Below are 27,026 nucleotides of genomic sequence, written 5' to 3'. Positions count from 1 at the left end.
GGCGCCAGCAGAGGAGTCTACATGCACAGTGAGTCCAGTGAGAAAATTTAACTCTAAATCCTTAAAGGTTCCTGTCTTATTATAGCTCACAGATGCCACGCATACCCTATCCACTTTCATTGACTTGGGGCAGAAGGAAACTTTACCAGCCACATGGTTTTGCAGAAATTCAACCTGCCAACAACCCTTCTGCAAAGCATGCTCAACATTAAGACCATTGATGGAGGACCTATCAGAGATGGCCTAGTCACCACATGGATTGCACCTATTCACATTCAGGTGGGAATTCTGCATTCAGAGCACATCTCCCTTTATGTCACCACCACAGACAATCACGATCTCATCCTTGGCTACCTGTGGCTTCGACTTCATGACCCACTGATATCATGGCAGAACAAAGAAATCCTCCAATGGTCTTCCACCTGCTTTCAAAACTGCATTTCATGCCTGCAAATCAACCTTGCCTTCACTTCTGTAGAGCGCCCTCAACCTGACTTCCTAGACAAGGTTCCAGAGTGTTACATGGACCTACTGGAGGTCTTCAGCAAGGGAAAGGCATGTGGATTACTACCAAATCGACCCTATGACTGCACCATAGATCTACTACCAAGTACAGTACGTCACCACCTCATGGATGCATATATCCCTTGTCCCAGAAGGAGCACGCTGCCATGGAGGAATACATTCAGGAGGCGCTTAAGGAGGGTTGCGTCCAACCATCTAAGTCTCCAGCTTCTGCGGGCTTCTTATTCGTTGAGAAGAGAGGAAGTGGACTTCGTCCCTGTATTGATTATCATGGTCTAAACCAAGTCTCTGTTAAGTATCCATATCTTCTTCCTCTGGTTCCTGCGGCTCTAGAACAGTCGAGATTGGCCAACATTTTCTCAAAACTTGATCTGTGAAGTGCTTACAACCTGATCCGGATCAAAGAAGGCGATGAGTGGAAGACCACCTTTTGCACTACTGTCAACCATTTTGAATACCGGGTAATGCCATATGGTCTTTCTTCAGTGCCCAGTGTGTTTCAATGTCTTATTAATGATGTTCTACAGGGCATGGTGGGTAAATATGCCATTGCATACATTGATGACATCCTAATCTACTCTCCTGATGAGAAGAGTCACCAAGAGCATGTCAGAGCAGTACCACAACGTCTTCTTGAAAATCACCTCTCCGTCAAGGCCGAGAAATGTGAGTTCCATCAGAATTGCATCTCCTTCCTGGGGTACATCGTTAACGCCGAAGGAGTCAGCATGGACTCCTCTAAGTTATCTGCAGTAACCTTCTGGCCAACTCCTACCTCCATCAGGGAACTTCACTGCTTCCTTGGTTTCACCAGTTTCTACCGTTGGTTCATTAGGGGCTTCAGTGCCATCACAACCCCCTAACTATGTTACTCAAGAAAGGACCCAGACACCTCCAGTGGAATCCCCAGGCTGAAGAGGCATTTCAGTGTCTCAAGAAGTCCTTCACCACTGCTCCAGTCCTACAGCATCCAGACCCTACTAAACCCTTCGCTGTAGAAGTGGACGCATCAGACACTGGAGTAGGGGCGATCCTATCCCAGTGCTTTGGTGAGAAACAAAAGCTCCATCCCATAGCTTTCTTTTCCAAGAAACTCTCCTCTGCTGAAAAGAACTATGACATCAGCAACAGAGAACTGCTAGCCATAAAACTAGCCCTAGAAGAATGGAGACACTGGCTAGAGGAAGCTACTCACCCCTTCATTATCCTCACTGATCACAAGAATCTCAAGTACCTCAAGTCAGCCAAGAGGCTGAACCCTTGCCAAGCCAGGTGGGCGGCCCTATTCTTCACAAGATTTAACTTCACCATTTCATTTCACCCTGGTTCCAAGAACACTAAGGCTGATGCACTTTCTCAAAGTTTTTGTTCTGCACACCAAGAGTCCATCAGTCACCCCATTCTTCCTTCCCAATGCTTCATACAGTCCATCACATGGGACCTAGACAGAGAGATAAGACATTCCCAACCATTTACACTACCTGACAATCTACCACCCAGCCTACTCTATATGCCAAAACCATTTTGAGGTTGTCTCATTATATGGGCTCACTCATCTCCTGCCACAGGTCATCTGGGCAGCCAGCATACACACCTAATGCTCAGAAACAAGTATTGGTGGGAAAATATGCTGACTGACATTAACCAGTACATTGCCTCTTGTTCCACATGTGTTCAAGCCAAAGTTCCCAGAACTCCTCCCACTGGCAAGTTATGTCCTCTTCCCACACCTCAAAGACCATGGTCACATATCACCATTGACTTCATCACTGATCTCCCCTCGTCTGAAGGTAATACAACCATCATGGTAACCATAGACCGTTTCTCGAAAGGTCTCAAGCTCATCCCTCTACCAGGCATCCCCAATGCATCACAAACAACTGAGCTCCTCTTCCAGCAAGTGTTTAGGTACTACGGTATCCCAGAAGACATTGTCAGTGACCGGAGCTCCCAATTCATTTCCTGTTTCTGGACAAGTTTCATGGATAGACTCGGGGTATCAGTGAGCTTTACCTCCAGCTACCACCCCTAGTCCAATGGGCAAGTTGAGAGGGCTAACCAAGAAATCGGCCACTTCCTCAGAATGTTTTGCATGCACAACCAGGGGGATTGGGCACATTATCTCCCATAGGCAGAGTATGCACAAAACTCCCTGAGACACTCTGCTACACAGCTAACCCTGATTCAGTGCATACTCGGCTACCAGCCTCCCTTATTCCCCTGGGATGACACTCCTAGCCAGGTCCAGTCAGTGGAGGATTGGTTCACAAGCAGCCAAAACATATGGGAGGAGGTTCACCAACGTCTAGAAAATGGTCATATGGGAGGGGTATGGACCCAAGGAACAGAGCTGGGTCCTCACCAAAGACATTCTTGACCCTCTCCTCAGGCAAGAGTTCCATGCCCCAAATCCTCACAAGCCCGCACCACGAGGTAGAGGTCATCCTCGTAAGAATATAGCTCCCAGAGGGAGCTCTTCGGGGGGTGTTCTGTCAATAAATCCACTGAAAACACACAAACTACAAACATGTAGACTCAGAACTACAAGCCCCAAGAACCACAGAGCCCTGTCACCTGAGTACTAATCACAGCTGTCATGCATTCCTCTAATCAGCACCCCAACTACTTAAGCCACTCTCACATTCCACTTCAGTGTGAAGTATTGTCCTGTTTGCCCAGTACATACCGAGCCTTGTATTCTCCTGTTTGTCTTTCTGGTTTCTGACTTTTGCTTGCGTTATTCTACTACGACTCCTGTCTCTCCTATTCCACATTGTTTGCCGATCGCCCGACCAATGCTTGTTTCCTGACCTTGCTTTTGTCTTCTGTTTTGGCTTTGTTGACCATCTACTTCCCTGCTTTCCTCTGCGCATACATCAGTAAGTGCCTGCATTCTGACAAATAGGAACTTGTTCTTGATTCTAAGATTCCTGTTCTTGTCTGGCAGAAGTGGAACTCAATATGGTCTTCTGCTGTTGCATGCTGAGATACTTTTCTGCTCACCATGATTGTAAAGAGTGATTAAATGCGTTGCTATATCCTTCCTGGCAGCTTGCATCAATCTAGCCATTTTCCTATGACCTTGCTTATCAACAAGGCATTTCTACCCACAGAACTGTCGCTCACTCACTGTTTTTTGCAACATTCTGTGCAATGCTCAGAAAACCTCATGTCCGATCATCTGAGACGACTAAAGTCTGTGCAAGGACAAGTAAAACTTTAATGGTAATCGTCCAATCGGATGACAAAAGTTAGTGCTGGCAACCGAAGCAACATAGGCACATAGGCAAGGAGAGCAGGGAATCAGTCTAAAGTAGCTCGTCTCATTTCACAGCAAATGCATTAAAAAGTTTTATTCATCAACACAACAGTATATAAAAGTACAAAAAATATTTTGAGGAAATCATTCAAATTTACTTGTTTTTGGTTATAATTCATGGAAGTATGCATGTGTTTGAGTGTACTGCAAAAGCTTGGCTCAGAGAGGTCCATGTAATGACGTAATTATACCAACTAGCTAAGGGCGATGAGGGTCAAGGACATCGTGCGCCAGCAGCGTGGTTGAAGAGGGCAGGTGTCAAACTTGGAACTTTTATATCACAATTGGAGTTAATAATAAACAATATCACTGAATAATGTTTATTATTAACTCCAATCGTGATATTGTTTATCACTGAATAATGTTCCTTACCTCTAACCTGTGTGTGTGTGTGTGTGTGTGTGTGTGTATACACTAATATGTATGTATATGTGGTGTTTGAAAGTTTGTGAACCCTTTAGAATTTTCTATATTTCTGCAAAAATATGACCTAAAACAACATCAGATTTTCACACAAGTCCTAAAACTAGATAAAGAGAACCCAGTTAAACAAATGAGACAAAAATATTATTCTTGGTCATTTATTTATTGAGGAAAATCATCCAATATTACATATCTGTGAGTGGCAAAAGTATGTGAACCTCTAGGATTAGCAGTTAATTTGAAGGTGAAATTAGAGTTAGGTGTTTTCAATGACAATCAGGTGTGAGTGGGCACCCTGTTTTATTTAAAGAACAGGGATCTATCAAAGTCTGAGGTTCACAACACATGTTTGTGGAAGTGTATCATGGCATGAACAAAGGAGATTTCTGAGGACCTCAGAAAAAGCGTTGTTGATGCTCATCAGGCTGGAAAAGGTTATAAAACCATCTTTACAGAGTTTGGACTCCACCAATCTACAGTCAGACAGATTGTGTACATCCATCCATCATCTGTAGCCGCTTATCCTGTCCTATAGGGTCGCAGGCAAGCTGGAGCCTATCCCAGCTGACTATGGGCGAGAGGTGGGGTACACCCTGGACAAGTCGCCAGGTCATCGCAGGGCTAACTCAGACAAAGACAACCATTCACGCTCACATTCACACCTACAGTCAATTTAGAGCCACCAATTAGCCTAACCTGCATGCCTTTGAACTGTGGGGGAAACCGGAGCACCTGGAGGAAACCCACGCGGACATGGGGAGGGCATGCAAACTCCAAATTGAAAGGCCCATGCTGGCTGCTGGGCTCAAACCCAGGACCTTCTTGCTGTGAGGTGACAGTGCTAGCCACTACACCACCGTGCCACCCCAGATTGTGTACAAATAGAGGAAATTCAAGACCATTGTTACCTTCCCCAGAAGTGGTCAACCAACAAAGATCACTCCAAGAGCAAGGCGTGTAATAGTCGGCGAGGTCACAAAGGACCCCAGGGTAACTTCTAAGCAAATGAAGGCCTCTCTCACATTGGCTAATGTTAATCTTCATGAGTCCACCATCAGGAGAACACTGAAAAACAATAGTGTGCATGGCAGGGTTGCAAGGTGAAAGTCACTGCTCTCCAAAAAGAACACTGCTTCTTGTCTGCAGTTTGCTAAAGATCACATGGAAAAGCCAGAAGGCTATTGGAAAAATGTTTTTTAACAAAGAGGAAACTTTTTGGTTTAAATGAGAAGCACTATGTTTGGAGAAAGGAAAACACTGCATTCCAGCATAAGAACCTTATCCTATCTGTGAAACATGGTGGTGGTAGTAGTATCATAGTTTGGGCCTGTTTTGCTGCATCTGGGCCAGGACGGCTTGCCATCATTGATGGAATAATGAATTCTGAATTATACCAGTGAATTCTAAAGGAAACTGTCAGGACATCTGTCCATGAACTGAATCTCAAAAGAAGGAGGGTCATGCAGCAAGACAACGACCCTAAGCACACAAGTCATTCTACCAAAGAATGGTTAAAGAAGAATAAAAGTTAATGTTTTGGAATGGCCAAGTCAAAGTCCTGACCTTAATCCAATCGAAATGTTGTGGAAGGACCTGAAGCGAGCAGTTCATGTGAGGAAACCCACCAACATTCCAGAGTTGAAGCTGTTCTCTATGGAGGAATGGGCTAAAATTTCTCCAGTGCAGGACTGATCAACATTTACCGGAAACGTTTAGTTGCAGTTATTGCTGCACAAGGGGGTCACACCAGATACTGAAAGCAAAGGTTCACATACTTTTGCCACTCACAGAAATGTAATATTGGATCATTTTCCTCAATAAATAAATGACCAAGTATAATATTTTTGTCTCATTTGCTGAACTGGATTCTCTTTATCTACTTTTAGGACTTGTGTGAAAAACTGATGTTTTAGGTCATATTTTTGCAGAAATATAGAACATTCTAAAGGGATCACAAACTTTCAAGCACCACTGTATATTTTGTAATGATAGTTTTATTTTCTAAATATTTATCAACATACCGCCATTATGGCGTGGGAGCCTGTGATTGGTGGACAGCCGACAAAGGGTGTCTCCCATTGGTTGTAAATCATGAAATAAAAATCATAAACACAAATGGGACCCGCTGATTGGCTGTTCACATACTGAAGCCAAGTGGAGATGTATGGCATCTGTTGCTGTTGTCCGAAGAAAATTACAGCTAAAAAAGCTCTACTAGCGGATTACTTGAACAATCTTAGTCAGACAGAAGCAAAGGATATATATACATGGAAATTAGAGTTTATTAGCAGTTATGATCTGTACAAAATTCCTCAAAATGACTGGAGTGACGGTGCAGATTTGTGGCCTAGCATTAGCTACATGTTGGAATATACCTTCTTTTTCCTGAAAAGTCCCAACACACAGCTTTAAAGAACTAGAGAAGCAAGAAAACCTTCTTTGTGTAAAGACTTTTTCCTGACATCAGCTTTTGGGAACAGAATGTTGCGAAAGCCAAAGCATTTACTCTCAAAGGGTTCTGATCTAAACTGTGGGCTGGATGGTAAACTATTCTCTGTCATTTATACAGTAATGCTCATTATTGTTAAAGCAATATCTGAAGTGTTATTATTTGTAAAATATTATCTTGCTCTGGACTTTCAATGTTGTAAGATTTTATTTTAATTTTATCTACAGGGAGTGCAGAATTATTAGGCAAATGAGTATGTTGACCACATTACCCTCTCTATGCATGTTGGCCTACTCCAAGCTGCATAGGCTTGAAAGCCTCCTACCAATTAAGCATACCAGGTGATGTGCATCTCTGTAATGAAAAGGGGTGTGGTCTAATGACATCAACACCCTATATCAGGTGTGCAAAATTATTAGGCAACTTCCTTTCCTTTGGCAAAATGGGTCAGAAGAGGGATTTGACGGACTCAGAAAAGTCAAAAATAGTGACATATATTGCAAAGGGATGGAGCACTCTTAAAATTGCCCAGTTTTTGAAGCGTGACCATCGAACAATCAAGCGCTTCATTCAAAATAGTCAACAGCGCGTTGCAGCAAGAAGCGCGTTGGAAAAAAAAGGCGCAAACTAACTGCCCGTGAACTGAGGAAAGTCAAGCGTGAAGCTGCCAAGATGCCACTCGCCACCAGTTTTGCCATATTTCAGAGCTGCAACATCACTGGAGTGTCAAAAAGCACAAGGTGTGCAATACTCAGGGACAAGGCCAAGGTAACAAAGGCTGAAAAACGACCACCACTGAACAAGACACACAAGATGAAACGTCAAGACTGGGCCAAGAAGTATCACAAGACTGATTTTTCTAAGGTCTTATGGACAGATGAAATGAGAGTGAGTCGTGATGGGCCAGATGGATGGGCTCGTGGCTGGATCAGCAAAGGGCAGAGAGCTCCAGTCCGACTTAGACGCCAGCAAGGTGGAGGTGGGGTACTGGTATGGGCTGGTATCATCAAAGATGAGCTTGTGGGACCTTTTCAGGTTGAGGATGGCGTCAAGCTCAACTCCCAGTCCTATTGTCAGTTTTTGGAAGACACCTTCTTCAAGCAGTGGTACAGGAAGAAGTCAGCATCCTTCAAGAAAAACATGATTTTCATGCAGGACAATGCTCCATCACACGCATCCAAGTACTCCACAGCATGGCTGGCCAGAAAGGGTCTAAAGGAAGAAAGATTAATGACGTGGCCTCCTTGTTCACCTGATCTGAACCCCATAGAAAACCTGTGGTCCCTCATCAAATGTGAGATCTACAAGGAGGGGAAACAGTACACATCTCTGAACAGTGTCTGGGAGGCTGTGGTTGCTGCTGCACGCAATGTTGATCGCAAACAGATCAAAACACTGACCGAATCCATGGATGGCAGGCTTTTGAGTGTCCTTGTAAAGAAAGGCGGCTGTATTAGTCACTGATTTGGTTTTTTTTTTTTGTTTTTGAATGCCAGCAATGTATATTAGTGAATGTTGAGTTGTTATATTGGTTTCCCTGGTGAAAATAAATGAGTGAAATGGGTATATGTTTGTTTTTTGTTAAGTTGCCTAATAATTATGCACAGTTATAGTCACCTGCACACACAGATATCCTCCTAAGATAGCTAAAACTAAGAAAGCCCTACTCCAACTTCCAAAAATACTCAGCTTTGATATTTATGAGTCTTTTGGGTTCATCAAGAACATAGTTGTTTTTCAATAATAAAACTAATCCTCAAAAATACAACTTGCCTAATAATTCTGCACTCCCTGTAATAGCTGATGGTACAATAATTACAAACACCAACAGAATCAGCACATTTCAGTTGTAGCTGTAGTCATACAGTAACTATAATCACCCTTGTAATTATAATTTCAATAAATGGTTAAAGTTCAGTTCCCTTTTCATTAATTCTCAATTCAAAGGCACAGCTGAGTCACACAGATTGATCAGTGTGTAATGGACCATAACAATTTTATCCAAATTAGTTTTTGCTGCCTGAGTCGATCTATTTCCATTTCACACGCGTGCAGCTGTTGTAAAGTTCAGTGTGTGTGCGCGTGTGCGTGTGTGTGTGTCTGTGTGGAACTCTCTTGAACTGCAGATTCATTTCTACACTCTGGTTCCACGGTGACATTTTGCACAGGACTGTGTTCCTTTGATAACAGAAACAAAGCTCCAACATTATTATATTCCTTCAAAACTCTTCACAGCTTAATATACCCTAAATTATTCATTCCTCTGCTACTAGAACTTCTTTCTTTCTGAATGTGTCTGCATTGGTGCTATTTTTTGTGGATTTATGATAATTATGCTGCTTCACCTATTTAAAAAAAAAAATCAACTGCGTTCTGTCCTCTCCAAAATAAAATAAAGCTCTGGGCAAGTGGAATTGTTTTTTGGGCAAGTATGTTTTGGGTGCTGCTTGCCCACTGGGCAAGTAAGGCTGGGAGATTTTTTTCAAGGACTGCTGTGTAAACTCCAGGACTGTTGTGTGGTGAAAACCCCAGGAGATCAGCAGTTTATGAAATACTCAAACCAGTCCATCTGGCACCAACATCCATGCCACAGTGAAAGTCACAGAGATCACAATTTTTCCCATTCTGATGTTTGAAGTGAACATTAACTGACACTCTTGATTTGTAGCTGCATGAGTTTATGCATTGTGCTGCTGTCAAGGGATTGGCTGATTGGATAATGGCATAAAACAGCAGATGGATATATAACAGGAAATATAAATATAACAGGAAATATTTTAAATATGACCATGTTAAAATGTAGCAATTGTGAGCACCACTGCAGCTAAAGCTAATCTTCACCTTAACAAATTCTAATGTTCAAGGAACACATTTGGAAGTTGAAAACCTGCTCTTTAAAAATGTGTTACCTCATGTGAATAATACTCTGTACACAGTGAGGCACTGACTCGCCTCCTGTTTGTCCCATGTAGCTAAACAAACTGTAAAAGCTTTCAATTCAGTCTTGCCTTCATCCCGGGCCAGAAAAATAAAAGCGCCTTGTTGATAGAGACGAGTTAGAGACACTCACAGAACGTCATTGTTCCTCAGAAACATGACACCTGCGTCAGGGTTTGCAACCGCTAGCATTAGCGAATTGGCTGGCATGCGCCACTTAGCTGCCATGTATGCGGTGAGGAGAAAAAATGACTCTTACTGTACGTCATCCCATGTAAATTATGACTCCAGGCTCCTAGAACTCTATTTTCCCTCAGATTTATGAAAGACCTTGAATAGATGTGAATTTTAAAGCTAACTTTAAGCTAACGTTTCATAGGAGTTTGTATTTAATACATGATGGTTTTTCTCCATGTGGCTTATGTCCAAAATGTTTATCGAATATGTTAAAAAAAATTAAATCATAAATTTCACAGCTCAATAACAGTAATAAGCAGGACTGTGTAACTGAGGTGAAGCTGATGAGTGTAATTATTGCTGTCTGTTAGAAATGACTCAATGGCCTGTCACTCTGTACCAGACGGGGGGGAAGACTCACCTTCTTTATCCCTCAAAGCTGTGTTTGTGCAAAACTAACATCTCCTTCGCCCCGAGGTGCGTTTTCATCAAACTACCTCAAACCGCGTAATGTTTCCAGTCCAAAAAAAATAGAAAAAGAGAAGGAGCCTGAAGTGAGCTTAGCTTAGTTCTCACTCCCGAACATGCTGAAAGTGCTAGCAGCTAAACCTTTGCTGCTGGAACTTGTCCTGTGGTGACTTAATTAACAGCAGAGAAAAAAAAAAACTGTGAAGAAAGAGGGGAAAAAAGCTCGTTGTTTCAAGTTCAAGCAGAGTGCAGCTGCCCTGATGTCTCTCTCATTCACACTTGGGATGGAGTTTTCTTCACAAAGACATGTTTGAGTTTTTAAAAACATTCCTTACCTTTTTACTGCCTTTGTTGGCGGAGGCTTGAACTCGTCCTTCTCTGTGAATATTACAGAATTCTCTTTTTAAAAAAATGAACTTAAGAACTTTTGATTTGCGACTGAACAAACATCTACATTCATTAACATTTGATTAGATATTCATTTTTAAATATTTGAAATTTTTAAAAAAAGTATTTATTCATGTGATACAGGAAAGCAACATTAATAAGTGGTTATGCGATATGTTCAACATACTGTTAGCATGAACACTTCAAATTATCGACTATTAAGTACAAGTTAGCTGGGTGTCTTTTTTTTTTCTTTTATTGCTCTACTAGTCAAATTTGGGTTTGGTTACCTTTAGGTAGGTAATGTAGCATTACATGGTTCACTAGCTAAACTGAACCGCTCACAGGGAACAACTCGACAGTCTCATTCAAAAAAAAACAAAACCTGTTAATCAGAACAATGAGGTGGAGGAAAAGGCAAGACAGCTAACTCATATTTGTAAATATATGGTCCTATTTAGCTAGCTCAGCACTATGTAGCGAGTTGTCCATGAGGTAACATTGCATTAACTAGCTAAATGGTGTGTACCATGCAATACGTGCAATTTGCTAGTTTGTTATTAGCTAGCATTTCAATACAAAAGCTAACTTGACCATTAAAATATTTTACTAACACATCTTTTTCATATTAGTATGATGTCATAGAGAGAGTAACATTAAATAAAATACTATTAAACAGTAGTGTTTGGAACATGCCTGATCTCTCCATCCCTCACTTTCAGCTAATAATAAGTGCTTTTTTGACCTTTTGCCATAAACTGACAGCTGAAGTCTGTAATCGCGGTGAGGATAAGTGAAGCAGGATAATTGAAGCAGGCGAGAAAAGAGAGTCATTATGCTATTGCAAAGTCGGAGAATTTATGGCCCGAAGCAAGGAACGGACGCCAAACATTCCATCACACACTTCCTTGAATGAGGGAGTGGAGTGTCTCGAGATAAGCGTGGGGTAATTTTATTTTAAATGATGATTTGTTTTTACATTCCTGTCCCCACCTTGGGCATCTTTTTTCTCCTCTTGCTTGTTTGTAGGAGCCTCTATGGTTTTCACCATCTGGCCCGAACAGCATGCTGGGGGGAAAAAAAGACAATAAGACATACCTAATTATTAAATATAATAATATTATTCATTAACTCGTACATTTTACCCCTCAGAGTTAAAGTTGTTTTTTATTTAAAAAAATTAATAATCTCTTGATCATGTAAAAGCTTGCTTTCTGTCTCTTTTCTCCAGCTGCTGTTTTCATTTCCAGTGATATGGAAACTCAAAGCAAATATCTGTGTGTGTGTGTGAAGTTGCGAGACCACCATGTAACACTCATATGATTTCACTTATAGTTTTATTCCCGAGGCTGCACTCTTGTACCAAGCTAATGTGGTGGCTCAGAGTGAGCTAAATGTAAAATATATTAGATGAAAAAGTGAGCTAATGTGAGAGGCAGCCGGACGCAAGTCACGTCTTCCTGCTAACTAGCTCTGGGTTTTGTTTCAGTCCTGTTTTCAGGACAATCATTTTACTGAATCACATGCTTCCTTGGATCGTAAAAGGCAGCACAGAATTGAAATCTCATAAGAAAATCACAATGTGTTTACGCCATTGCTAGCATTAATGCCTTTCACTATGCATCATGTTCAGCTAAATAGTTTATACCTGTTGAATTCTTGACTCTGATTGGTCAGAAGGAGTTGGTGATTAGTTTTCTGTAACAGCAGCTCTGACAGTAGTGCAGGTTTGTTAAAAATGAACATGCTTGTTCTAATCAGTTATTGTTTCTATAGTAACAGCTCAATGACAAGGACATGTACAGTGGACTCTCTGATGTGGTGAAGAAAACGTTCCACAGCACTAAGGTGGGGTTTACATTAGACCGTATCAGCGGATCATCAGATTAACGTTTTTAAAACGATTAGCGTGCACACAGCAACACCAATACACGATTCGCGTGCACACAGCAACGCCAATACACGGATACGCTCGGCTCCGCAGGCATCCTGCGCTCCAAATCACTCCGCCCTGAACAGCGAGTGCCCTCTGGAGGGTGCGCACTCCGGCCCTGCGCAGCTCACAGAGCGCGCGCGAGTGAAGCGCACGAGCAGTGATTCGGGACTGAGCCGCTGTGTGTGTGATCCCAGTGCATATCGGGCATGCGCGTCACTTACCACTTGCAAGTGGAAGGATGGCAAGCCTAAAGACAATCATAACTACACAATAGGCAGTATTTGCAGTATTTTCATACTTTTATACTCTTTAATGAAAGGTGATACAAGGCGGAAGTCCACGCCGTTTTTCAGCAGTCGCGTCACATGACCAACGCCAGTGAATCAGGAAGGTGGATGTCACAGTGACGTTGTCCAATGACGACGCCAGCTAGAGCTCAGCACAGCGTATCTGCGTATTCTCAATGTTTACACAGCACCGGACCAGACACGATCTGGATTGAATACGTGGACCCTGGCGGATTCCCGTTTCCCGGCGTTTCCAGGCGTTTTAATGTAAATGGACAGTGCATCCGCGAAGAAAACGAGACAGATACGGTCTAATGTAAACTTGGCCTAAATGTGACTATAAATGGATAAATAAATGACCTGATTTTTAATAAGTTATAATTTGTAATTGTTGGCAATTTGCTGTTGTAAGATAAATAAAACACTTAAGAACATGCTTCTAATGGAACATAATTGACTGTGCTTTGTGATGTGTTGCATCACACTACCTTGTTTTTGATTATTTTCATAAAACAGTGCACCCTGTTGCCTTTTTAAATTAACCCAGCACTAGGTTAATTACAACTAGTAGCCAAGGCTGTAATGGTTTCCATCAAATTCTGAGGGATTCCAGGAGAGATGTTCAGTAAACACCACCATAACCTTTACTCATGGATAGATAATTAGCATCAGGATAAAACCTTCTGTTAAAGTACCATTGGAGACCACCAAAAACCCATTACAAACCACTAGAAATCTGTTATGGTTTTCAATAAATGTTTGCTTTTTTTGTTAATTAAAATTAGGAAGTAAATTTGCTACCAAACTAGTGGTGTGGTGATGAAATAAACTCATGTCATATGATCAATTTTGCGATATTTTACTCTGTTAGTGATTTAGCAAGCTAACATGATTGTGTACAGCGTGTGGAAAAAAGTGTATAAATCATATTCTTGGTGCTAAGGCCAAGTGTGTTCCTGCTGGACATTATGTATTTGCATATTTACGTATGTATATACATACTCCTGTGTTTAGGGAATCTACCGAGGCTACATTACATGTACCTAATGTACCTTTTGCATTAAAAAACACATCACACTCTCTCACCTTGGCCGCTTGGCTTAGCTTTCAGGATGTAAAACATGATGATCATCACTATGGCGATGGCCATGATGAAGATGGTGGACATGGCGATGATAAGGGCTGTTGCTAGGTGACCCTGCCCTGTTGGATCTATAATGCAAAAAAAAAAAAGAAGATATTAAACACACACACACGCGCATGTGTATCACAGGCTTGCTCATTGGGGATAGATTAAGGATAAAATTAGCTCATATTTTAAGTCGTTCAAAGTCTGTAAAGCTGCTTTGCGACAATGTTTATTGTTAAAAGCGCTATACAGATAAACGTGACTATATATATATATATATATATATATATATATATATATATATATATATATATATATATATATATAAAAAAATCTCCTTCTCACCCCCGGCGGGGGGGTGGTATCCATGTCATCCTCAAGCTCGGGTCCTCTACCAGAGGCCTGGGAGTTTGAGGGTTCTGCGCAGTATCTTCGATGTTCCTAGGACTGCGCTCTTCTGGACTGAGGCTTCAGATGTTGTTCCTGGGATTTGCTGGAGCCACTCTCCCAGTTTGGGGGTTACTGCCCCAAGTGCCCCCACTACCACGGGGACCACGCAACCCTTGACCTTCCACATCCGTTCCAGCTGCTCTTTCAACCCTTGATACTTCTCAAGTTTCTCATGTTCCTTCTTCCTGATGTTGGCGTCAGCTGGGATCGCCACATCTATCACCACCACCCTCTTCTGCTCTTTGTCCACCACCACTATGTCCAGTTGGTTAGCCAGGATCTGTTTGTCAGTCTGGAAGCTGAAGTCCCACAGAATCTTGGCCCTGTTGTTCTCAGCCACCTTCTGTGGTATGGCCCATTGGGACTTGGGTATTTCTATTCCATACTGGTTGCAGATGTTCCTGTATACTATCCCAGCCACTTGGTTGTGCCTCTCCATGTATGCTGATCCAGCTAGCATCTTACACCCTGCTACTATGTGCTGGACTGTTTCAGGAGCTTCTTTGCACAGTCTGCATCTTGGGTCTGATCTACTCTGGTAGATCCTGGCCTCTATGGCTCTTGTGCTCATGGCCTGTTCTTGTGCTGCCATGATTAGTGCCTCTGTGCTGTCTGTCAGTCCTGCATTATCCAGCCACTGGTAGGATTTCTTGATATCAGCCACTTCCTCTATCTGACGGTGGTACATGCCATGTAGGGGTTTGTCTCTCCAGGTTGTCTGTTCCTCCTCCTCCTCTGCACTCTCATCAGGGTTCTGCTGCCTGAGACATTCACTTAGCAGTTCATCCTTTGGGGCCATCTTTCTGATGTATTCTCGGATTTTCGATGTTTCATCCTGGACCGTGGTCTTGACGCTCACTAGCCCTCGGCCTCCCTCTTTCCGCTTAGCGTATAGTCTCAGGGTGCTGGACTTGGGGTGGAACCCTCCATGCATGGTGAGGAGCTTTCTAGTCTTGATATCTGTGGCTTCTATCTCCTCCTTTGGCCAGTTTATGATACCAGCGGGGTATCTGATGACTGGTAGTGCGTACATGTTGATGGCTCGGACCTTGTTTTTACCATTCAGCTGACTTTTCAGGACCTGCCTTACTCTCTGGAGGTATTTGGCTGTGGTTGACTTCCTTGTGGCCTCTTCATGGTTTCCATTAGCCTGTGGGATGCCAAGGTACTTGTAGCTGTCTTGGATATCACCTATGTTGCCCTCTGGTAGGTCAATCCCTTCAGTCCGGATCATCTTGCCTCTCTTTGAGACCATCCGGCCACACTTGTCCAATCCGAATGACATCCCTATGTCATCGCTGTAGATCCGGGTGGTGTGGATCAGCGAGTCTATTTCTCGCTCATTCCTGGCATACAGCTTGATGTCATCCATGTAGAGCAGGTGGCTGATTGTTGCCCCACTACGGAATCGGTACCCGTAGTCGCTCTTCGTGATGATCTGACTGAGGGGGTTCAGGCCTATGCAGAACAGCAGTGGTGATAGCGCATCTCCTTGGTATATGCCGCACTTGATGTTGACTTGGGCAATGGTTTTTTTTGAGTTGGCCTCTAGGGTTGTCTTCCACATTTCCATTGAGTTCTGTATGAAGGTCCTTAGGTTCCTGTTGATCTTATACAGTTCCAGACATTCCAGTATCCATGTGTGTGGCATTGAGTCGTAGGCTTTCTTGTAATCAATCCAGGCAGTGCACAGGTTGGTCTGTCTCTTCTTACAGTCTCGGGCGACTGTTCTATCGGTCAGTAGCTGGTGCTTGGCTCCTCTGGTGTTACTGCCAATTCCTTTCTGTGCCTCGCTCATGTATTGAGCCACATGCTTACTCATTTTTGCCGCAATGATGCCTGACAGGGCCTTCCATGTTGTGCAGAGACAGGTAATTGGCCGGTAGTTGGATGGGATGGGTCCCTTCTGGGGGTCCTTCATGATTAGGACTGTCCTGCCTTGGGTTAGCCATTCTGGGTGGGTTCCATCCCTCAGCAGCTGGTTCATCTGTGCTGCTAGGTGTTCATGGAGTGCAGTTAGCTTCTTCAGCCAGTACGTATGGATCATATAGGGGCCTGGTGCTGTCCAGCTCTTCATCTTTGACACTCTTTCTTGGACGTCTGCCATTGAGATGGTTACTGGTTCTTGTTCTGGGAGGTTGCTGTGGTCAGCTCTTAGGTCCACTAACCATTGGGCATCGGTGTTGTGTGATGCCTTTCTTTCCCATATGTCTTTCCAGTATTTTTCCACCTCAGCTCTTGGTGGGTCTGACCGGTTGTTGTTCCCCTGCCATTGAGAGTACACCTTGGCTGGTTCAGTGGAGAACAGCTTGTTTATTCTCCTGGCCTCTCCTTCCTTGGTGTATCTCCTCAACCGGGTGGCCAGAGCTGTTAGTCGCTGTTTGGCAGTTTCGAGTGCCTCTGGTATGGAGAGTGAGTTGTACTTCCTGGGCGCCCCTTTATTCACCATGTTCCCTTTCTGTAGTTCAGCTAGCTGGCTAACTTCTCTCCTTGCTGCCTTTATCTTGGCCTCTAATCGTCTCTTCCATGGTGGATACTGTTTGTTATGTCCCGAGCCCACCTTGTGTCCAAGCATCTCCATGATTACTGTTGCTGTACTGTGTATCAGCTTGTTGGTCTCAGTGATGGTTCTTGTGGAGATTGTCTTCAGAGCAGCATTCACATCTACTAGTAGATCTTCTGAAGGTACTTGGCAACTCAGCTTCGGTATTTGTTGGGGGCTCCAGGTTTCCAGTTGGGTCACGATCTTCCTTCTCAGGTCAGCAGCTCTTGTGTTGAGGCTGTTAGCTGTTGGGGCTTGGTACCCAATCTCTGGTTGTGGGGATGATGACATCTCCCCGCTGACCTGTCTTCCTGGCTCCCCCTTGCCGTAGCATCGTTGTTGTATTTCATTAATCTCTAGTTGTGATAGCAGATTTCTATTGATGTCTATTGTTCAGATGTCTATTGTTAAAAGTGCTATAAAAATAAACTTGACATTTGAACAAAATTTTGTTCCACTGGCTTACGTGAATAAAACTGCTGCATATAACTATCGCACATAGTCCGGTAAACACATTATCAAATTTTACGATTAGATACTTTAATATTTGGTGTGAGACGACCCTTTGCTTTGAAAAAATAGTAGTTTCAGGTACAATGAGTGCATGTTTATAAGGAAATGAGCTGAAGGTTTTACTGAGCATCTTGCAGAACCAGCCACAGTTCTACTGGACACTTTGTCACATTTGCTTCTTAATTTTGCAGCAAATCCCAGTAGCCTTCATTAGATTTTCTTTTTTTAATCCGAAAAGTGGCCTCTTATGTAATATGCTGCTCAGATACAAACTTTTTTTTCTGTAGCATTTAATTTTGTGCTGGAAAACGAATGTTTGGAACTCTAAAACATTTTTGTACTGACTCGATAATGTAGAAGTCATAAGATAGAAATCTATAACAAAGTTTGTAAATTTTTAGTACCTTTTTCAGCATGAGGGAACGTAGTGGTGCTGGTGGATGTTCCTGAGCCACGGTTCAATGAAATGGATGTCGTTCGCATACCTGGGGGAAAAAAAATCATCACTACTTACACCAACTTTTTATTTCATTGAATGTCAAGCAGGTTGTAGATACTAATAGTCAAAATTTGATTCAGATGGGCAGGAGGTTTCAAACACACACGTCATATACCAGCACAGATACATCCTGTGTCCGTGTACCTGAAGGGAGTACAGCCAAAGACACATACCTATGTTTCAGGACAGAGGAGAGAGGGGGTTTTGTTCTTTAGCCTGGTCCTTACAAAGTTTTTATTCTCATATCGCTTCTGTAATACTGAAGAGACTTCAGATAACAGCAGCAGATACAATTAAATCTTCACACTAACTAGTATATCAGTCCACTAGTGGTGTGTGTACTATGTGTAGTGTGTTACCAGAGAGGACATTTTATATATATATATATATATATATATATATATATATATATATATATATATATATATATATATATATATATATATATATGAAGTCGGTTGGTTTGAGTTTCAGCTGTTAGCATATGAAAAAGTTGGAGTTGTTGTAATAAGAAAAAAGTCACTCCTCCACCTTAATGTTAGTGAATATGATAAGCTAAGCCTTGCTTTTTTCCCAGTTCACTTATCGGCTTGTTTTTAAGTCAAAACTTTGACTGATCGTGATGTTTGCAGTGAAACCTTTGACTCGCTAATTACTAAGTGGAATTTGAGTGCTGTTTTGGCAGAAGACTAAAGCAAGGATTTCAGCAACTGTGTTGTATGGGTTTTAAATTCTTTGTTATCCATTATTTATTTGGTCTATGTTGAAAAGATCCCGTTGTCTTTCACACATAGCCATTAGCACTAGCTTTTATTTCAAATAACAACAATCAATCCTGAGGTTCAAGCTAATTATAAGGTCAGATTCTGTGATTAATGATGCTAAGATTAAGAGTCGTAGTAACAGTGATGTCCAATAATGTTGCAGGTGAAAGAAGAGGATGTTCATCTCTTGTGTTAAAGTTGTTAAACTTTATATGGATGTTCATAACACTTTATGAACACAGACTTTACTGAAAGTCAATCGTTTCCCTGCATGCAGAAGCAAGTTAATAATTTTTTTCAGCCTCTGGACATTTTTAGTTTTTTTAATTAACAGATGCAAACTCTGCTGTGCACGACTGTAATTTGTAGATTAGCTTGCGAGCATCGGCTCGTCTGTAACCTCCGTGTCTGCATAGTTTTTAACCATTAAAGGTCTTCAAGGCTTGATGTGAAGTCTTTAATTAAAAATGTTTTTCAAAAAACAAAAACACCAGACTCATTTCTGACTTTCTGGAAATAAACAGCTGGAGTGTGTAGCAATATATCAATGTCATTTTCTATCATGATAAACTGATGAGAAATTGTGTATTATTATATTTTCCATGTATTGTAGTCCAATCCTCTCTCTCTGTGAGGTGGCTTTTCCATGCTATATTTTCCATGTTAGATATAAAACCATGACAGCTCCATCTGAGCAGCTGGCTTTAGTAAGACAGTTGAATGAGAATGAGAACCAAATCCAAAGTCATGTCTTTTTTGTTCTAGCCTTGATGTAAAAAAAAAATCTAAGAAATGTTTGTTTTTTTAATTTGATCTCATCTTACACTCTTTCGTGTTCCGTGGAGCGTTGTGACAAGAGTGACACACCATGCCATAGATGTTTCTCGGACGATTTTCCAAAATGTAGTACCTGTGTAAGGAAGAGGAAACACTAGCTTTATGTGTGTGTATATACATACATATCTATGCAAAAGTCTTGGGTACATGCAAAAGAATGCTGTAGAGAAAAGATGCCTTCAAAAAGTAATGAAATTAACTGTTTCTACATTAAAAATATCATGGAGGCTTTGCACCATCATTTGACTTCCATAGCAATGGTAACTATGCCGCCATGACAGGGAGGCATGCTTGTAGTGCTTCATTTAGCCAAATTAGTTGTTATTGATCGGTATGGGAAGGTTTTGCTGCATTTTTGGAGGTGCAAGTTGTTCTGAATGAAACAAAGACATCAGATTTTTTAATTTACCAAAAGTAATTCATAATCGGGGGAAAAACTGGAGAGATTTCTAAACATAGAAGAGAAAAATGGCTTGCAAACATGCAAAGTGCAGCAAGGTGCTTATTCCTAAACAGACATGCTTTGCCATGGGTTATCGATGAAAATGAGGTGCTTTGGTGATGATTCATGGTGATATCCATGGCTTCCCTGCGAGAGACAATGGGGGTTGCCATGACACCCATCTCTCTCAGATGCCGGTCTTTGATTTCTAGTTTATCCAAGCAGCTGAGGCTGAGGGAGCCGAATGTAGCTGAGCAGAGCTAGCTACGACAACCATGTTTTAGTCAGAGGATAATGTCTTTTTATATTATGTCTTTTTCTGGTTCAACATGTGCCGTCGTCGGGTGCACAAACAACTCGTGAAAGCTTAAAGATTTTATGAATGGAATCTGTTTTGAGCACAAAAAAACGGACTCACAAAACATGTTGTCCAGCACCATACACTGCTCATCTGTACATGTGACTCCTGTCTTTCCACTAACCACTGCATTTTGGACCTGAATAAACAACATTAATTCTATGTAATTGTTGTTTAGATATTGTACATTATTCAAATATTACAGCCATTTAGCTGATGTTTTTATTCAAAGCGACTAACAATAAGTGCATGGACCCAAGAGAATCCAAGAGCGACCAGTTCTGAAGTACTAGTGTAAACAAATAGCCTACAAATACCATCCAATATAGTTAAGAAGTTGAAGGAGCTTGGACAAATATACTAGTGCATCTCAAAAAATTAGAATATTGTGAAAAAGTTCAATATTTTCCATCAGTTATTTAAGAAAGTGAAAATGTTATATATTATAGACTCATTACACATAAACTAAAATGTTTCAAGCATTTTTCTATTTTAATTTTAATCAGTATGGCAAACAGTACAAAAACATAAAAAAAACCCATCTCAAAATATTAGAATATTTCATTTCGAGTTTGAGTAAAACAGTATGAACACAGTGTATCTCTCGGTCTAGTTCAGTACACACAACCACAATCATGGGGAAGACTGCTGACTTGACTGTTGTCCAGAAGATGATCATTGATGCCCTCCACAAGGAGGGTAAGCCACAAAAGGTCATTGCTGAAAAGGGTGGCTGGAAAAGGTGCACAAGCAACAGAGATGGCTGCAGTCTTGAGAGGATTGTCAAGAAAAGTTGATTCAAGAACTTGGGAGAGCTTCACAAGGAGTGGACTGAGGCTGGTGTCAGTGTATCAAGACCCATCACGAACAGACATCTTCAAGAAAGGGGATACAACTTTCGCATTCCTAATATCAAGCTACTCCTGAGCCAGAGACAATGTCAGAAGTGTCTTATCTGGGCTAAGGAGAGAAAGAAATGGACTATTGCTCAGTGGTCCAAAGTCCTCTTTTCAGATGAAAGTACATTTTGCATTTAATTTGGAAATGACGGTTCTAGAGTCTGGAGAAAGAGTGGAGAGGCACAGAATCCAAGGTGTTTGAAGCCCAGTGTGAAGTTTCCACAGTCTGTGATGATTTGGGGTGCCATGTCATCTGCTGGTGTTGGTCCACCGTATTTTATCAAGTCCAAAGTCAACACAGCCATCTACCAGGAGATTTTAGAGCACTTCATGCTTCCATCTGCTGACGAGCTTTTTGGAGATGCTGATTTCCTTTTCCAGCAGGACTTAGCACCTACCCACAGTGCCAAAACTACTACCAAATGGTTTGCTAACCATGATATTACTGTGTTTGATTGGCTAGCCAACTTGCCTGACCTGAACCCCATAGAGAATCTATGGGGTATTGTCAAGAGGAAGATGAGAAACACCCGACCCAAAAATACAGATACGCTGAAGGCCACTATCAGAGCAACCTAGGCTTCAATAACACCTCAGCAGTGCCACAGACTGATCACCTCCATGCCACACCGCATTGATACAGTAATTCATGGTAAAGGAGCCCCAACCAAGTATTGAGTGTATAAATGAATATACTTTTCAGAAGTTGGACATTTCTGTATTGTAAATACTTTTTTTGATTGATCTTAGGGAATATTCTAATAATCAGAAATCCAGTATCTCAAATTTTCATGAGCTATAAGCCATAATCATCAAAATTTAAAACAAAAAAGGCTTTAAATATTTCACTTTACATGTAATGAATATAGAATATATTAAAGTTTACCTTTTTGAATTAAATTATGAAAAAAAGGAACTTTTTCATGGTATTCTAATTTTTTGAGATGCACTAGTATAGACAGGGAATTATTTAAGTATGGTATGTTTATTGTGGGGCGGCATGGTGGTGTAGTGGTTAGCGCTGTCGCCTCACAGCAAGAAGGTCCGGGTTTGAGCCCCGTGGCCGGCGAGGGCCTTTCTGTGCAGAGTTTGCATGTTGTCCGCGTGGGTTTCCTCCAGGTGCTCCGGTTTCCCCCACAGTCCAAAGACATGCAGGTTAGGTTAAGTGGTGACTCTAAATTGACCGTAGGTGTGAATGTAAGGCCAAGTTTACATTAGACCGTATCTGTCTCGTTTTCTTCGCGGATGCACTGTCCGTTTACATTAAAATGCCTGGAAACGCCGGGAAACGGGAATCCACCAGGGTCCACGTATTCAATCCAGATTGTGTCTGATCCGGTGCTGTGTAAACATTGAGAATACGCGGATACGCTGTGCTGAGCTCTAGCTGGCGTCGTCATTGGACAACGTCACTGTGACATCCACCTTCCTGATTCGCTGGCGTTGGTCATGTGACGCGACTGCTGAAAAACGGCGTGGACTTCCGCCTTGTATCACCTTTCATTAAAGAGTATAAAAGTATGAAAATACTGCAACTGATGCAAATACTGCCCATTGTGTAGTTATGATGGTCTTTAGGCTTGCCATCCTTCCACTTGCAAGTGGTAAGTGACTTGCGCACAGCGGCTGAGTCCCGAATCACTGCTCGTGCACTACACTCGCACGCTCTGTGAGCTGCGCAGGGCCGGAGTGCGCACCCTCCAGAGGGCACTCGCTGTTCAGGGCGGAGTGATTTGGAGCGCAGCCGCTGAGGAGGAAGCGATGAGCTGCACTGACACATTTCAACTTATGTGCCGAATTAGTCATGTGATTAGCGTATCCGTGTATTGGCGTTGCTGTGTGCACGCTAATCGTTTATAAAAACGTTAATCTGATGATCCGCTGATACGGTCTAATGTAAACCCCACCTGAGTGTGAATGGTTGTCTGTGTCTATGTGTCAGCCTTGTGATGACCTGGCACAATTGGGCTTTCAGTGATGTCTTGGAAGTGTACTTATTCAGTTTCCTGAAATCATCACATGGTCATAATTATATCTACAGCGCGTGTAGTATTTGGTTAAATGTCTGTTAGCAAGTTTCACCTTGACCCAGCGTTTCTGATCAGCTTCAACAAGCTTCTGTCAGAATTCTGGTTGGATATTTGTTCACTCTTCTTGACAGAATTTGTAGAGTTCAGTTAAATTAGTGTTTCATGGCACACACCTGACTTTTAAACACAGTTCACATATTTTCGATAGGGTTGAGGTGAGGACTTGTTTTAAGCTTAATGTTAACCTGCTTTATCCATAACCAGCTCTGATGTGTGTTTGGGATCATTGTCCTATTGGAACACTCAATTGTGTCGATGTTTCTGATGGTTTGAGGTTATGCTGAAAAATTCTAAGGTTCTTAATTTTTCCATAGAATTTGTGTAATGCACCAGTTCCACTGGCAGCCAAACAGCCCCAAGCTACCACCACCATGCTTAACAGTTGGTACAGGGTTCCTCTGTACTTTTTGTCATTGTGGGCAAACAGCTCAATCTGTGTCTCATCTTCCTTCAGAAGGATTTTTCTTTGTCTATGTGGTCAGCTGCAAAGTTTAGTCGAACTTGAAGGTCTTGATTTTGAAGCAGGAGCTTCTTTCTTGAACAGCAGCCTCTCAGTCCATGGTGATATAAAACTAAAGTATGTACATTTATTTTGGTATTATTGAACTTTAACATTGACCTGCACACATAAATAACTATTGCTTGGACTTCATGTGGTGAACAGTATCATGTCAGTATTGTTTGCTTATAAATAATAAAAAAAAAAATGGCAGTCTATGGTGGATTAATAATTTAGCTCTCATTTGCTGTCTACTGCTAAATACAAAGATCAAAGAGAAATATCTCTATCTCTCACACACACACACACACACACACACACACACCTACCTTTAGGTGGATAATTATACGCTATCTTTAACACATTGTGGTGTGAGACACAGACTGAAGCAGGATATTGATCAGCTGTGTAAATAGTAACATCGCTTTAAGACAACTTTTGTAGTTCAGCGACTGAATTAAGGACACATCGAGGACTGCAACTAATAAAATCCCAAGATCTCATAACAGCCATATTTCCAAACTTCTTTAGATCTGAGATGGATTTACAGGATTTACTATTTTTTGGGGTTTTTTTTAATAAAGAAGTGGTCATATATTCAGAGACTTCTTAAAGCTCCAGCCTTCAGTTTATTAAAGACACTCAATAACGTTCCGCTAAAAAGCAGCACTTTGTATATTTACATTAAAAGTGATTGAAAGCAGATCATCCTCTTTAATTGGGTACAGTAACATGTGTTAGGCGTGTGTGTGTGTGTCTGACTCTGTGACAGTGCATCTTCCTCCTTGCTTGTCAGAGTGCTCTACATGTAAAACACTGATTCAGGACACATTAGTGTGTGTGTGTGTGTGTGTGTGTACACACCCAGGTAAACAGGGTCCACACTCGGCATCGCTCTCCCTCGTACCCAGCGTGAGCACCGTGGCTCTGTACAGTGCGTTGCAGTCTTTATGACGACGACAAATCTCATATTTTCCCCTGGAGAATTTCCCCGGTGGGCATGACACACAGTCATAGTCTTCATCCTTAACACCATAGCCACAATTCTGCAGGCACACACACACATTTGTATTGTGCTTCTGGGAACCAAATGTTCTCATAAACCTAGTACTGTGACTAATTCACAAATACATTTCTCCCTCTTTGTCTCTTGCGTGTGCGTGCATGCACACATGAACACACACTTTCCAGTATTATATTGTATTAGTGGGGACCAAACAAATTGTCACCTCTGAGGTTGATTCACAAATGTAAATAATGCCAATTTTAAATAGGAATATCAAATCATTAATTTTATATCATACAAATATTTACGGCGGCACGGTGGTGTAGTGAGTAGCGCTGTCGCCTCACAGCAAGAAGGTCCTGGGTTCGAGCCCCGGGGCCGGCGAGGGCCTTTCTATGCGGAGTTTGCATGTTCTCCCCGTGTCCGCGTGGGTTTCCTCCGGGTGCTCCGGTTTCCCCCACAGTCCAAAGACATGCAGGTTAGGTTAACTGGTGACTCTAAATTGACCGTAGGTGTGAGTGTGAATGGTTGTCTGTGTCTATGTGTCAGCCCTGTGATGACCTGGCGACTTGTCCAGGGTGTACCCCACCTTTCGCCCGTAGTCAGCTGGGATAGGCTCCAGCTTGCCTGCGACCCTGTAGAAGGATAAAGCGGCTAGAGATAATGAGATGAGACAAATATTTACACAAGTGAGCACTCCAAGCTTTCAGGTCTTTGATCTTACACTCAAAGATCCTCGGTAGGTGCCCTTCGAAGGCTGCCTGAAGATCAAGGGCAATTTTTTGATCTCCTTTCTGAAAGAGTTGGCTTTGAAAACAAAAAAGATCACAGGCTGCGTGTATTACAGGCCAAGATTGGCTAATTAAAGAAGATTGATAAACGAAAGCGAGAGAGACAGGAAGAGGAATGAAAGACAAGAGAGAGAGAGAGAGAAGAGTGAGGGTGGATGTGTCTGTACTCGTTTAAGACCACTTGTTATTTTCAAACCTAAGATAAACCATGGCAAGGCATGGTTATGTGCGATTAGCTGTACTCGATTTGTTTTGTTTTTCTTTTTTCCAGTACAGTGGGGCAAAAAAGTATTTAGTCAGTCACCAATTGTGCAAGTTCTCCCACTTAAAAAGATGAGAGAGGCCTGTAATTTTCATTATAGGTATACCTCAACTATAAGAGACAAAATGAGAAAAAAAAATCCAGAAAAATCACATTGTCTGATTTTTAAAGAATTTATTTGCAAATTATGGTGGAAAATAAGTATTTGGTCAATAACAAAAGTTCATCTCAATACTTTGTTATATACCCTTTGTTGGCAATGACAGAGGTCAAACATTTTCTGTAAGTCTTCACAAGGTTTTCACACACTGTTGCTGGTATTTTGGCCCATTCCTCCATGCAGATCTTCTCTAGAGCAGTGATGTTTTAGGGCTGTAGCTGGGCAACATGGACTTTCAACTCCCTCCAAAGATTTTCTATGGGGTTGAGATCTGGAGACTGACTAGGCCACTCCAGGACCTTGAAATGCTTCTTACGAAGCCACTCCTTCGTTGCCCGGGCGGTGTGTTTGGGATCATTGTCATGCTGAAAGACCCAGCCACGTTTCATCTTCAATGCCCTGGCTGATGGAAGGAGGTTTTCACTCAAAATCTCATGATACATGGCCCCATTCATTCTTTCCTTTACACGGATCAGTCGTCCTGGTCCCTTTGCAGAAAAACAGCCCCAAAGCATGATGTTTCCACCCCCATGCTTCACAGTAGGTATGGTGTTCTTTGGATGCAACTCAGCATTCTTTCTCCTCCAAACACGACAAGTTGAGTTTTTACCAAAAAGTTCTATTTTGGTTTCATCTGACCATATGACATTCTCCCAATCCTCTTCTGGATCATCCAAATGCTCTCTAGCAAACTTCAGACGGGCCTGGACATGTACTGGCTTAAGCAGGGGGACACATCTGGCACTGTAGGATTTGAGTCCCTGGCGGCGTAGTGTGTTACTGATGGTAGCCTTTGTTACTTTGGTCCCAGCTCTCTGCAGGTCATTCACTAGGTCCCCCCGTGTGGTTCTGGGATTTTTGCTCACCGTTCTTGTGA

At 42.1% G+C, this 27,026-nt stretch overlaps 1 protein-coding gene across 1 annotated transcript in view; it reads right to left on the bottom strand.

Annotated features, from left to right (window-relative positions):
- Positions 1-27,026, bottom strand: part of edar (ectodysplasin A receptor) — a 78,994-nt gene that overhangs the window by 16,989 nt on the left and 34,979 nt on the right. The window contains exons 4-9 of the mRNA XM_060929051.1: positions 24,795-24,976; positions 19,630-19,715; positions 17,947-18,027; positions 13,995-14,120; positions 11,679-11,753; positions 10,634-10,676 (exon numbers count right to left, since the gene is read on the bottom strand). Coding sequence (XP_060785034.1) covers positions 10,634-10,676; positions 11,679-11,753; positions 13,995-14,120; positions 17,947-18,027; positions 19,630-19,715; positions 24,795-24,976 — 593 coding nt within the window. The remainder of the gene's footprint in view (positions 1-10,633; positions 10,677-11,678; positions 11,754-13,994; positions 14,121-17,946; positions 18,028-19,629; positions 19,716-24,794; positions 24,977-27,026) is intronic.

This window comes from Neoarius graeffei, chromosome 9 (genome assembly GCF_027579695.1).
Source record: "Neoarius graeffei isolate fNeoGra1 chromosome 9, fNeoGra1.pri, whole genome shotgun sequence".
NCBI classification, from domain to species: domain Eukaryota; kingdom Metazoa; phylum Chordata; class Actinopteri; order Siluriformes; family Ariidae; genus Neoarius; species Neoarius graeffei.
Note: the sequence above shows the minus strand (reverse complement) of the source record. Positions and strands in the feature narration are given on the sequence as shown.